At 33.9% G+C, this 13,878-nt stretch overlaps 1 protein-coding gene across 1 annotated transcript; it reads right to left on the bottom strand.

Annotated features, from left to right (window-relative positions):
• LOC148562527 (uncharacterized) lies at positions 1–1,420 on the bottom strand. The gene is made up of 3 exons (XM_088490906.1): positions 923–1,420; positions 419–713; positions 1–164 (listed from the first exon to the last, which is right to left on the bottom strand). Exons 1-3 carry the CDS (start codon positions 1,418–1,420, stop codon positions 1–3), a joined length of 957 nt encoding a protein of 318 aa, XP_088347032.1.
• Between the last annotated feature and the right edge of the window lie 12,458 nt (positions 1,421–13,878).

Raw genomic sequence — 13,878 nt, 5'->3', positions numbered from 1 at the left:
CTAAGAACTTGTATCTATCTTGAAAGGTGGATCAGCCTTTAAGATGTACAAACTATCGCTTAGCTCACCCTTCCCAATCCTCTTCAATGAACTGGGATCCTGAATGGTGATGAAGTTGTGGCCAATAGTTATTGTGAGTGGTGAATTTCTCAAGAAAGAAGAAACTAATAAAAGATTGACACAAAATTCTGACACATAAAAACATTTTCTAGTGTTATTTTAGAATTTACTATGATTGTTCCAATGAAGTTGGCTTTGAAATTCTCACCAAGAAGTGTTACTGAAAAAAGTTTGAAAGTGTGAATTTTGTTAAAAGTTTGATGTCACAGGAAATGTGTATGGTGGCTCTACTATCTAATTAATATCCAAGAATATAAAGGCATTTGAGATCTTATCATTAATGAATGGAGGACTATACCTGCTGGTGTGGCAATTTCGGTGGACTTTATTGGTGATAATTCTTGAATCTTTTGATCGCTAAGCAAAGCTATAAGCTGTTGAATCTGATTTGCATCCAAGTTCACAGATGCTGATGCATTTGGTTCATTCCTTTGCTGCTGTGAGGCTGCTACATTGTGAATTAAAAGCTTGGCTCCACGTCCCCTTCCATATCCTGGAGGATAACCATGAACCTTGTAACACTTCTCTATGGTGTGGTTCGAGCATCCCACAATGAGGACACATAGATAGGTTTGTCCTTTTTCATTTGGCCTCTGCTTCTCCCATAAGTCGATGAATTAAATTGATTCTTGGCCAAGAAAGCAACTTGATTTGAGGAAGAACCAATGCCAACGACTCGGTGCTTTTCTTCTTGCACCACTAAGGAAAGAACTTTTTTCATGGCAGGAAGAGGCTCCGTGAAGGGGATCTATCTTCGAATTTGGGAAAAAGACTCATCGAGTCCCGTGAGAAAATAATGTACATTTAAGAAATCTTGCATTTGGCGTGCGTTCCCGCAACTGCATTGCACTAGACGATAAGAGCTTAATTCTTCCCACAACACCTTCATTCTCGTGAAATATTGCGATATTGTCATCGTTCCTTGCTTCAAGTTCATTAACTCCCTTTTCAACACAAAAATTCTAGGGCCATTTCCATGTTTGAACCTCTCTTTGAGGTCATTCCAAAATTCTTTAGCAGAATCAACATAAACTAAAGAAGTTACAATTTTTTTCAAAACAGAATTCAATATCCAAGTACTTACGACATAGTTCACACATTGCCAAGTCTCAAATTCTTCAGTACTGGTGACTGAATCTGGACGCGGGATCGAGCCATTGATGAAGCCAAACTTTCTCTTTGCATTCAATACTTTCTTCATGGCACGACTCCATGAATTGTAATTCTCCTCAGTGAGATGCTGAGTTACAAGAATGAGGCCTAGCTGATCCGCTGTTGACAGTACAAAAGGATCTGCCATTATCGATGAACCTTTGAAAATGGAAGAAGACTGTTCTAGAAGAACAGGAAGAAATAGAAGGTTGCGATGTTGGAATAAATTAATTTTGTTAACCAGATGATCCATATTGAATTACCAAAAATATATCATAATGCGGAAGCGTATTTTTACTCGTAAAAGTCAGAAAATTGATGGAACGATTTGGATCTTGTAGTTCTTTCGATCTTCTTCAACCAAAACCTTCTGTGACTCTTTTGATGGGGAAAGAGTAACAAAGGCGGCTTTGGTATATTGGGGACCGAAACCTGTAGACCTATTTATATTTAAGCATGGCACCCATTGAACCCTTAAACCCAAATAAAATAGTATCTAAAGTCCAAAAGATAATACATTGAATATCCAAAAAGATAATTATCTAAGTAACAAAAGATAATATCTGATTTTATTCTTATTTAATTCCAAATCAAAAGTAATAATGACTTATTCAATTAGCATTTATAACAATAAATGAGATCATCATTATATAAGTCATTTAATTTGAAATAGCATAATTTATGATTACAATTAATATATGTATTGCTCACAAACAAATTAGGAAATTAAAATAATTTCCTAACAATCTCCCACTTGAACTATACATATATTCTTTCTTGACATAATAACACCTTATAAACTTTATGCGCGTATCTGAATGCTATTTCTCTCATTACTTTAACAATCTGGTCCGTCTCATACATTAGATATGGAACTACCGCAACTTTTATCACATTAATGTCGCGACTAAACCACGCCAATCACCATCCTAATATACTTAACAACATAGATCAAATTTTGATGAGTAATATGGAAATTACATGCCAAGTGATCTCATGCATGTCTATTTCCAACTGGTCCAACTTTAAAACTTTATTAAGATCAAATGCAAAATAAATTTTGCAAAATGAACATTTCACATAACATGAAATAAACCATCAACTTAATTCTGCAGAAAAATAACTCAATATCTGTCATAGGACATATAGCATAAACTCCCACTAAACCAAGGCATCACAAATATTGACACCCATCTGAGCAGTGTGCTCATGAAAGACTTTAGAGATCAATCCCTTGGTTAATGGGTCTGCTAGCATATACTTTGTTCCTATATGTTTTATGAAAATCTGTTTTTCTTGAATTTTCTCCTTGACAACTAAGAACTTGATGTATACATGCTTCGATTTTGTAAAGCTCTTATTGTTGTTGGAGTATAATACTGCTGACTTATTGTCACAGAATATATTTAACGGTCTTTCAATGTCATCTACTATATGAAGCTCAGTGACAAATTTTCGCAACCATATGCCATGAAATCGGAATCAGAGAACCTAATAATCTCCAAATTTTCTGATCTCCGATAAGTAAGCATGTAATCCTTTGTTCTCTTTAAATAACGCATTACGCGTTAAACAACTATCCAAAGATTCATGCCTGGATTGCTCAAGTATTTACTCAACACTCCCACTATAAATGATATATCGGGACGTGTTCAGACTTGAGCATACATTAAACTTCCTAGTGCTGATGTATAAGGTTTATCATGCATTGCTGTCCTCTCAAGATCATTTTTAGGGCATTGCTTGAGACTGAACTTGTTTCCTTTAGCTACGGGTGTGTCCATCGGTCTACAACCTTCCATGCCATATCTACTTAAAATCTTTTCGATATAATTCTTTTGTGATAATCCAAGAATACCTTGAGAACGATCTCTTAGTATCTCGATTCCTAATACAAAAGAGGCATCACCAAGATCTTTCATTTCGAATTTGTTCGATAGAAATTTCTTAATTTCATGCAACATGCCTATATCGTTACTGGTAAGTAGAATATCATTAACATATAAGACCAAAAAGATGTATTTACTCCCACTCTTGCGGTATACACACTTATCTATGATATTCACCTCAAAACCGTATGAGGTAATGACTTGATGAAACTTGTGATACCATTGACGGGAAGCTTGTTTGAGACCATAGATGGATTTTCTCTTTTCTCTATTGGATTTCCTTAATGACACTTCTTGAGGTTGTTGAGCTTGCTGTATGGATTGGGATTGAGGAGGATTCTCATTATTTTCCTGTACTGTAGCAGTATCTTGAGCAACAACAATATTCTCATTGTTCTCTTGTACTGTAACCGAATCTGCAGTAGGATTCTCATTATGCTCTTGTACTATAACTGTATCTTGAACAATAATAGGCACAAAGACCTAATCATTGTCAGTTACAGAATCCTCATCAAAAGCAACATTCCTAATATTCCCTCCCTCCCAAACTCAACATCCTCAAGAAATATCGCATTTCCCGTTTCAAAATAGACCTTGATGCATGATTGTAAAACTTGTACCCCCGTGAACGCTCAGCGTAACCAACAAAGTAGCAACTAATTGTCCTTGAGTCCAATTTTCTTTTATGCGGCTTATAAGGTCGCGCCTCAGCTGGACATCCCTAAATATGCAAATGCTTTATACTGTGCCTTTTCCCAGTCCAAATTTCATTTGGGATTTTGTTAACTGCTTTGCTTGGCACCCTATTAAGGATGTACACTGTGGTCTTTAAGGCTTTTCCCTAGAGTGATTCAGGCAAGGAAGAATGACTAATCATACTTCTCACCATGTCTTTAAGAATTCGGTTCCTTCACTCTGCAACACCATTCATGCTAGGTTTGCCTGGCATGGTGTATTGCGGAACAATACCACACTCCTCTAGGAAAAGAGCAAAAGACCCAGGACGTTGCTCACCTGAACCATCATATATTCCGTAGTATTCACCACCACGATCAGATTTGACAGCTTTAATTTTCTTTCCAAGTTGAAGTTCAACTTCAGCTTTGAAAGACTTGAAAACATCCAAGACTTGGGACTTTTCATGAATTAAATATAGATATCCGTAACGAGAATCATCTATGAACGTAATAAAGTACCGTTGTCCATTCCAAGAGACATTAGGGAATGGGCCACATATATCGGTATGTATCAGTTCTAAGACATCTTTAATTCTATCGGCACCTAATTTCCTTTCGTTTGTCCTTTTCCCCTTTATGCACTCAATTCAGACTTCAAAGTCCACCAAATTTAGGGGTCCAAGAATTTCATCCGACACGAGCCTCTGAATTCTCTGTTTAGAGATGTGACCTAGGCGTTTGTGCCATAATGATGCCAAATTCTCATTTAGTTTTTGTTTTGTACCTGTTTGCAGTATTTCATTATTATAGGAATTTAATTCAAGCCTATATAGATTATCCACCAAATGGCCAGAGCAAATATTATTCGAATTATAGAAGAGACTGACTTTATTGTCTCCGAACGAACAAAAATAACCTGATTTGTCCAAACGAGAAACAGAAACCAAATTCCATCTAAATGACGGTACATAAAATGTCTCTAATAAATCCAAGTAAAATCCACTCGTGGAACATAATCTAAAGGTTCCTATAGCTTCGACTGCAACTATATTGCCGTTTTCCACATAGATGTATCTTTCAGCATCACTTGGCGGTCGGCTCTACAGGCAACCCTACATAGTAACACTTATATGAGTAGTAGCAGCAGAATCTACCCACCAAGTATCAACAGGTGCATAACTTAAACTAGCCTCAGAACAAACGAAAATAAGAATTATACCCTTCTTTACACGCCAGGTGGCATATTTGGTACAATCCTTCTTCATGTGTCCCACCTTCTTACAGAAGAAACAGGTTGAAACTTGATCCTGTTTCTTAGCCTTTTTCTGCTGAGAATGCACATCCGCAATAGTATCACGCTTTCTTTTATATTGAGAAGATGAAGCCATATGAGCACTTTCAGTCTTATCTTGCTGTAGCCTCTCTTCTTCTTGCACACAGTGAGATATAAGCTCATTTAAGGACCAAGTGTCCTTCAGAGTGTTGTAACTCACTTTGAATTGTCCAAAGTGTACAGGAAGGGAAATCAAAATGAAATGCACGAGTGAATCTTTAGACAACTCTAATTTTAGTACTTTTAATTTTGAAGCAAGATGAGACATTTTCATAATGTACTCCTTTATGTTCCCTTTACCTTTATACCTCATGGAGACAAGTTTGCTCAAAAGACTACTTGCCTCCACTTTTTCATTCTTAGTAAAGAATTTTTCAACATCCTTTAGGAACTGTTTGGCATCTTTATCCTCAGTAATTGAGCCCCGAAACGCCTCAGGAATTGAGCGTTTCATGATCATAATGCTCATTTGATTGGATCTCTCTCACTTCTTTATTTTAACCTCATTGAGGTTTTCCGAAGTGGAAGTGGGTTTCTCCTCTCGAAGAACTATATCTAGATCCATACAACCGAGGACAATCTCCACAGTATCCTTCCAAACTTTAAAGTTTGAACCATTCAGCATAGGAATACTGCTAATTTGTGCAGAAACATTGGTAGCTAAAGTCATAGTTTCTAGATTAGAACAAAAGGAATATGCAGTAAACATTAGTTGAATAATGGAAAAAATCCATATTGAGATATCTAGAACAACATTAATTTTTAATCTTTGGATAGAAAAATTAACTGTAAGTGATACTCTCATTGCAGTAATCAAATATTGTCAAAATTTCTGTCACACATGAAGCCTTTCTTTGGACCGACTTAATGCGCACATGGAGACTTAAACTTCGCAACCTATTTATTATCGCATATGTTTTCTATTAATTGGCCAAACAATAATCTTCCTTTGTGCCGATTATTGACCGCATAATTAATAGAAAATAAACAAAACTGTGCAATGCTTATTATTTGGCCAAACAATAAACTTCCTTTGAGCCGATTATTGTTCGCATAAATAATAAGCATTACTTTATTCTTAATTAGTTACCCAAATATGTATTTACCATCAATATGTGTATGTAATTCGGCCAAATACAGACCTTCCTTTGGGCCAACCAATATTCGCATGAATTACATATCATCATATTTCTAATATTTTAAATAAATCAATTTTCACAAAAGAGGCTACTTTGGCAGCATAATGTTCAATCAATTTATTCTAAAACTAAATTTTTATAAAATAGATGGGTATACTAATTTAAATTGTTACTAGTTTCTTTATGTAATAATTAAATAATATATATTTTTTTTATTATTCAAATATTATTAATATGTACACATAACTTGGCCAAATATAAATTTCCTTTTGCATCGATTAATATTCGCATAAGTGACATATACATATTAATCCTTATATCCTTTAGGAATAATCAATTAATTTTTACACCAAATTAATACTCCATCAATATTTCAAAGGAAATTATCAATTTTTATAAACAAAATAAAATAGAACATGCTTTACACTATCTGTACGCAAGAATATATATATTATATATGTATATATAAATGGCCGAAAACGCAATCGGGTTCAATGCAAATAATATATATTATATATATGTATATATAAATAGCCGAAAACTCAATCGAGTTCAACGCAAACAAAAACAGTACATATATATCAAGGTTGCGAGAATCAGACCGGTCATTGAATCAGTAGAGTGACTGGTTCACTGGTTTAATGGTTCGACCGGAGTTCAACCGGAGTTCAACCGATTTAATTAAATATTAAATAAAATTATTAAAATTTAAATATATAATTTTAAATATTTAAAAAAATATCCTCAATCATCAATAAAATTATTTTAGAAAATTTAACATAACACCACAACTATCATCAAAATTCTCCAAAATTCAGGAGAGCAGTAAAACACCATAACAAAATTATGCCATATTTCTTGAAATCAACCCTCAACAATTATTCTAATTTCATAAAAATTATAAAAACCAAAAACTTAACACACTTAACAGTTAACACTTAACACAGAGGCAGCAACAAGCCAACATCACTATTCTCCCCTAAGTTCTTGCAAGTAATCAGCAATCCTCATCAATCAGAGAATCCAGAGACAAAAATTACACCATTAATCTAAACTCGGCCATCATACCACTATCAACACTAACTCAGAAGTAAAAGAAACAGCAACCAAGAATAAGATTTCAGTACCTCAATAAAACTAATAAAATAAGCAACCATAAATTGAAGCAAACATAAGTTTGAATCATTAAAATACAGAAACTCAAATTCATAGAAATTAACAAAAGAAAAAAATGAAGCAGAGTTACAGAGGACAGAGGAACCAATCTGACTTCGAAGGAAGAGCGAAACAGGCGGCGAGGAAAGAACAAAACTCAACTACCGGCAAGGGAGGAACGACGAGACAGAGACAAGGATTGAGCAAGTTCACGACGAAGAAGACGAAGACGATGGAGGAATCCAACTGACCGCACTTCGATCTGCAAGTCCACAACGAAGAAGACGAAGACGATGTAGTGAAGACGGCCACGAGCTTCGATCTGCAAGGGTAAAGGCCACGACGTGGAGGAGAAGAGAATGGACGGCAAAGAGCTTTAAGCTAACCCTCTGTTTGTCACTACTGGCGGCGAGGCACCCTCTTGCTGACAAGAAGAGTTCGGCGACGGCGGAGGCAGTGGTTGCTGGCTGCTGGCTGAGAGAGAAGAGGAGCTGCTGGCTGAGAGAGAGAGAGCGAGAGAGAGGGGGAAGGGGTAATGCCGCAGTGGGTTAGGGTTTTTTCTGATGGAGGGGAATTGGGAAATTGGGCTTTTATATTATCCATTTTTTTTTTTTTTTAATTATAATTTTAAAAATCGTTAAAAAACCGACCGGTTTTATCGGTTTACCGGTTAATTGCCGGTTCGACCGGTTTTTACACCGATTTTTTGTCAGACGATTTTTCACATCGACCGAACCGGCTAGAAGATCGGTTCCCGGTTAATCCGGTCGAACCGGCCGATCCGGTTCGGTTTTCAGAACACTGATATATATGGAAGCGTTTCATGTACGAACCAATTTATATGTATGTATATACGAACCAATTTATATATATACATTGACGCTCACACACAACGCAGATAAGCTCGTATGCGTGCAACAATTTCATAACGTGAACAACATATATATATATTGATTCGGTAATAATAAGAAAAAATAAACTGAATATTTTCGATGATTAAATTATGAAGGCTTTGATACCACTTGTTGGAATAAATTAATTTTGTTAATCCAGATCATCCATATTAAATCACCAAAAATATATCATAATGCGGAAGCATACCTTTACTCATAAAAGTCAGAAAACTGATGGAAGAATTTGGATCTTGTGGTTCTTTCGATCTTCTTCAACCAAAACCTTTTGTATCCCTAGGCAGTTGAATTGTGACTCTTTTGATGGGGAAAGAGTAACAAAGGCGGTTTTGGTGTATTGGGGACCGAAACCCTGTAGGCCTATTTATATTTGAGCATGGCACCTATTAAACCCTTAAACCCAAATAAAATAGTATCTAAAGCCCAAAAGATAATATATCTAAAATCCAAAAAGACAATTATCTAAGGAACAAAAGATAATATCTGGTTTTATCCTCATTTAATTCCAAATCAAAAGTAATAATGACTTATTCAATTAGCATTTATAACAATAAATGAGATCATCATTATATAAGTCATTTAATTTGAAATAGCATAATTTGTGATTACAATTAATATATGTATTGTCCACAAACAAATTAGGAAATTAAAATAATTTCCTAACATGCGAAAGGTGTTAGATTTTCTTCTGATACCATGTTAGAAGATGAAGATGTTTTGAGAGAATGAAGGAGAGTGAAAAATTGTATATTTCATACTATCAGTTCTGATACACATGGTTATACTTGTTTGAAAATATAACTAATTTTTGACTGAGTGCTAACAAGTTATTGACTATAATAATAATAATAATAAGCAACAGCTAAATTAGTAGCTAATAGTAGTGCATATTCCCGGAGAGCATGCTTGTCTCCTGCATGCAGGCAAGCTGACAACACGCCTTCGTCTGTTGGGAAATTTTTGGAAAAGCAGCATGAAATCTCTTAAAAAGGTGGGGAGAATTTCTGCAAAAATTATGGAAAAGTATGCAACACGCTCCCTGCGTGTTGATGGGAGTATGACACGCGTCCTTCTTCCTTGCAAAAGTTGTCTCTGCCAAAAACAGCACGCACACTGCATGTTGATGAATGCGCGCCACACGTCCTTCTTCTCCGCAAAAGCCGATGCCACCGAAAGCATTATACACCCCGTTTGTTGGCTTAGATAATATTTCAGACCCATAATCCTGTATAACGCACCAGAATGGAATATAGATGCATAACACTCAACTTTTTCATATTGAAAATAATTTTCACATAATAAATGTATAAGAAATTTAATTTTTTTATGAATTTTTTTACTCGATAACCTATAGCCTAATTAGCAAAAACCTTTCTTTCTTTATGTTTTGGGATTTGGTTTGAGTTTAATTAATCTAAATGTAATTTATTTTAATTTGATTTGTATAGTTTTAAAAACTTTTATAAGAATAAGATAATGTTCTATTTTCATGTATGCATGAAAAATTATTTTTATTGGGTTGAAACAGTAAAAAAGACATGCAATACTTTGTATTATATAATTAGTGTTCATTTTGATAATGTAAAATTTTTTTACATGAAAATTAAATTCTTATATAATTAATGTTAATTTGATGAAAACAAATTGCGTTTAAGACTTAAACGGAATATTTTAAATACTGTTAATGGTAGTTTCTTTAGTTTGTCTCTTTATTAGAAGATGTGATATGATTTTTTTTTTTCTTTTTCAAGTATCATATAGTGATCAAAAGTAATAACATATTGTTGTGATAAGATCAAAATAGATGCTCATTAATATGGGCTGCTGAGTTTTTTTTCAATATTGAATGACTCAACTTCTCAAGGCAAATCAAAGTTAATGAAGTTGAAAATGTAAATCACATGCCTATAAATAGAGAAGCAATATGAGAAATAATATACACAACAACAATAATAAAATCACTTTTTCTCTTTTTTTATACGGTTCCTCTCTTTCTTTTTACAAATAAATTGCTACATATATGAATAGATACATATAAATCATTTCTATTATATTGAGATAATTATATTGGTGAATATTAATACTAAAGTTATCTATTTACGCTTCTTTATTTTATATCTATTTTATCTTCCTTATTTATTTTACAACACGTTATCAGCACGAGACTCTGATCAAATTTTAGGAAGGCTCAGGTAATAAATTTTCATTATGTCGAAACTCTCTCATCTTGAATTTAATGCTTTTGATATATCTGCAACGATTTATCATGGATACTAGATGCTGAAATCCATCTTGATTCAATGGATCTTGGAGATACCATTAAGGTTGAAAATAATGCATCCCAAAAGGATAAAGCCCAAGCCATGATCTTCCTTCGTCGTCATCTTGACGAAAGATTGAAAAATAAATATCTTACATTAAAAGATCCTGCATATATGTGGAAAGATCATGAAGAAATGTATAATCATCAAAAGACGGTGATACTTCCTCAAACCCGATATGAATGGACGCACTTGCGTCTACATGATTTTAAATCCATAAATGAATATAATTCAGTAATGTTTCGAATCACCTCACGAATAAAATTATGTGAGAAAAAGATATCTGATAATGATATGAGAAAACTTTCTCAACCTTCCATACCTCGAATGTGCTCCTACAGCAGCAGTATCGAGAAAAATGATTTAAAAAATATTCTGAGTTAATTTCTTGCCTTCTTGTTACTGAATGCAACAATGAGTTACTTTTAAAAAATCATGAAGCGCGTACAGCTGGCACCGCCCCATTTCTTGAAGCAAATACGGCAAATCATAACCCCAGAAGAGGTAAATAGCAAAGTTTTGGCAACAAGAAAAATTATGGAAGGAAGAAAAATTATGTTCACAAGAAAGGATCTCACCAGAAGTGAGATAAAGAAAGAAATAATGGGCAAAATAAATCGACAGAGGATAAATGTTTCCGTTGTGGTGGAAAGGGCCATTGGTCGCGTACCTGTCGTACCCCAAGGCACCTAGTCAATTTTTATCAAACATCTTTGAAAAAGGATGACAAAAGAAAGGAAACGAATTTTGTTTCAAATGATGCTGCTGAAAATTACACCACTCATTATGAAGTATCTGATTTCTTTGAGGATCGTAAAAGAAATATTGGTCATTTGATTAATGATGAAATAGTTTAATATGTGGGATTATTAAGTATTCATATAAATAAATAATGTAAAAAATTTCTTGTTAAGTTTTATTTTCTATGCATCTGAATTTCAAGTATGATGTATATAAATAATGTTTAATAAAATATTTATGAATTTTAAAATTACTAAATATGCCAAGTTATAAAATAATAATAATAAATTTTTTATTATATGATACTATGTACAGTATATCTTAAAAAAAATCAAGAAAATAATTTTACTGTGCACATACTTCTACTCATTTTATTATTATTATTATTTGTCTTTGAAGAAAATGGTAAGGACATATAGTGAAGATGTTTGTCTTGCAGATAGTGCAAGTTTGCATACTATTCTCAAAAGTAATATATATTTTACTCATCTTATGCCAAAAGAAGAATATATTAATATTATTATTGACTCAGACAATTTGATAGAAGGCTCCGGAAGAGCTATAATTTTGTTTCCTAGAGGAACAAAATTTATAATAAATAATGCACTATTTTCTACTAAATCTCTAAGGAACTTATTGAGTTTTAAAGATATTCGCCGAAATAGATATCATATTGAAATAATGAATGAGAGAAATCATGAGTACTTGTATATCACAACTCATTATTCAAATAAAAAGGTTATATTAGAAAAGTTATCCTCACTTTCATCTAGGTTATATTATACTAAAATTAGTGCAATTGAATCACGTGCCATTGTAAACCAGAAGTTTACTAGCCCAAATGAATTCATAACTTGGCATGATCGATTGGGTCATCCGGGAACAACCATGATGCGAAAAATTATTGAAAACTCCCATGGACATTCACTAAAGAACCAAAAGATTCTTAAAGCTAGTGAATTTTATTGTGCTGCATGTTCTCAGGAAAAGTTAATTTTAAGGCCATCACCAATAAAAATTGGATTTGAGTCTCCTGAATTCCTAGAAAGGATTCAAGGCGATATATGTAGACCTATTCATCCACCACGTGGATCTTTTAGATATTTTATGGTCCTAATAGACGCATTTTTGAGATAGTCACATGTGTGTGCTTGTTATCTTCTCGCAACCTAGCGTTTGCGAGATTACTTGCTCAAATTATTCGATTAAAATCACAGTTTTCAGAAAATCCAATCAAAGCAATTTGTTTTGATAATGCTGGTGAATTTACTTCCCAAGCCTTTGATGCTTATTGTATGGCTAACGGAATAAGCGTCGAACATCCAGTAGCTCATGGTCACACACAAAATGGATTAGCAGAATCACTTATTAAACGCCTCCAATTAATTGCTAGACCCTTACTTATGAGAACAAATCTTCCAACTTTGACTATTTAGCTTTTAGCCAGCAGCCAAATGTTTTTCATTTAAGAATATTCGGATGTGCGATATATGTTCCCATTGCACCACTTTCTCGCACCAAAATGGGACCCCAAAAAAATTGGGGATATATGTTGGATATGATTCTCCCTCTATAGGTATCTTGAGATACAAACTGGAGATGTATTTAAATTCTGATTTGCAGATTGTCATTTTAATGAATCAAAATTTCCAACATTAGGGGGAGAGAATAAGCTTCATGAAAAGGAACTTAATTGGAATGCATCATCCTTAATGCATTTAGATCCTCAATCAGGATAATGTGAAGTAGAAGTTCAAAAGATCATACATTTACAAAGAATAACAAATGAATTACCTGATGCATCTTCTGATACAAAGAGGATAACTAAATCTTATATACAAGCTGAAAATGCCCCAATTCGAATTGATGTCCAGTTGGACAAGTGGCCACTGAAATAAATTCACACCAGAAGCGTGGTAGACCTGACGGTTCTAAAGACAAAAATCTTCAAAAAAGAAAAAAGGTAAATACTATTCCTGTTGAAAAATACATAGTAAAGACACCTGCAGTTGTCCAAAATTCTGATAAAGTTTTAACGCTAGAAGACGTTCAGGTACCTGAAAATTGTGAGAATAACGAGATCTCGATAAATTATGTCTTTACAGGAGAAAAATGAGAACGAAATAAGACAATTGTCAATGAAATATTTGCATATAATGTGGCATTGAATATTATGCTTGAAAGTAAGCATCTTGAGCCAAGAACAGTCGAAGAATATCGACAAAGGAATGATTGGCCAAAATTGGAAGAAGCTATGAAGGTTGAATTAGACTCACTTGCAAAATGTGAAGTCTTTGGACCTGTAATCCATACACAATAAGATGTAAAACCTGTTGGATACAGATGGGTATTTGTGAGAAAAAGAAATGAGAAAAATGAAGTTGTACGCTACAAAATTCGACTTGTGGTACAAGATTTTTCACAAAGTCTCGACATAGAT

This window comes from Arachis ipaensis, chromosome B6, assembly GCF_059453495.1.
Source record: "Arachis ipaensis isolate K30076 ecotype BB chromosome B6, ASM5945349v1, whole genome shotgun sequence".
NCBI classification, from domain to species: Eukaryota; Viridiplantae; Streptophyta; class Magnoliopsida; order Fabales; family Fabaceae; genus Arachis; species Arachis ipaensis.
Note: the sequence above shows the minus strand (reverse complement) of the source record. Positions and strands in the feature narration are given on the sequence as shown.

Excerpts from the sequence above, each read along its gene's own strand:
- LOC148562527 (XM_088490906.1), bottom strand. The coding sequence starts at position 1,420 with ATGGCAGATCCTTTTGTACTGTCAACAGCGGATCAGCTAGGCCTCATT. Across the intron at positions 714-922 it reads AAATGCAAGATTTCTTAAAT|AGGCCAAATGAAAAAGGACA; the intron begins GTACATTATTTT and ends TGGGAGAAGCAG. Across the intron at positions 165-418 it reads CGAAATTGCCACACCAGCAG|TTTCTTCTTTCTTGAGAAAT; the intron begins GTATAGTCCTCC and ends ATCTTTTATTAG.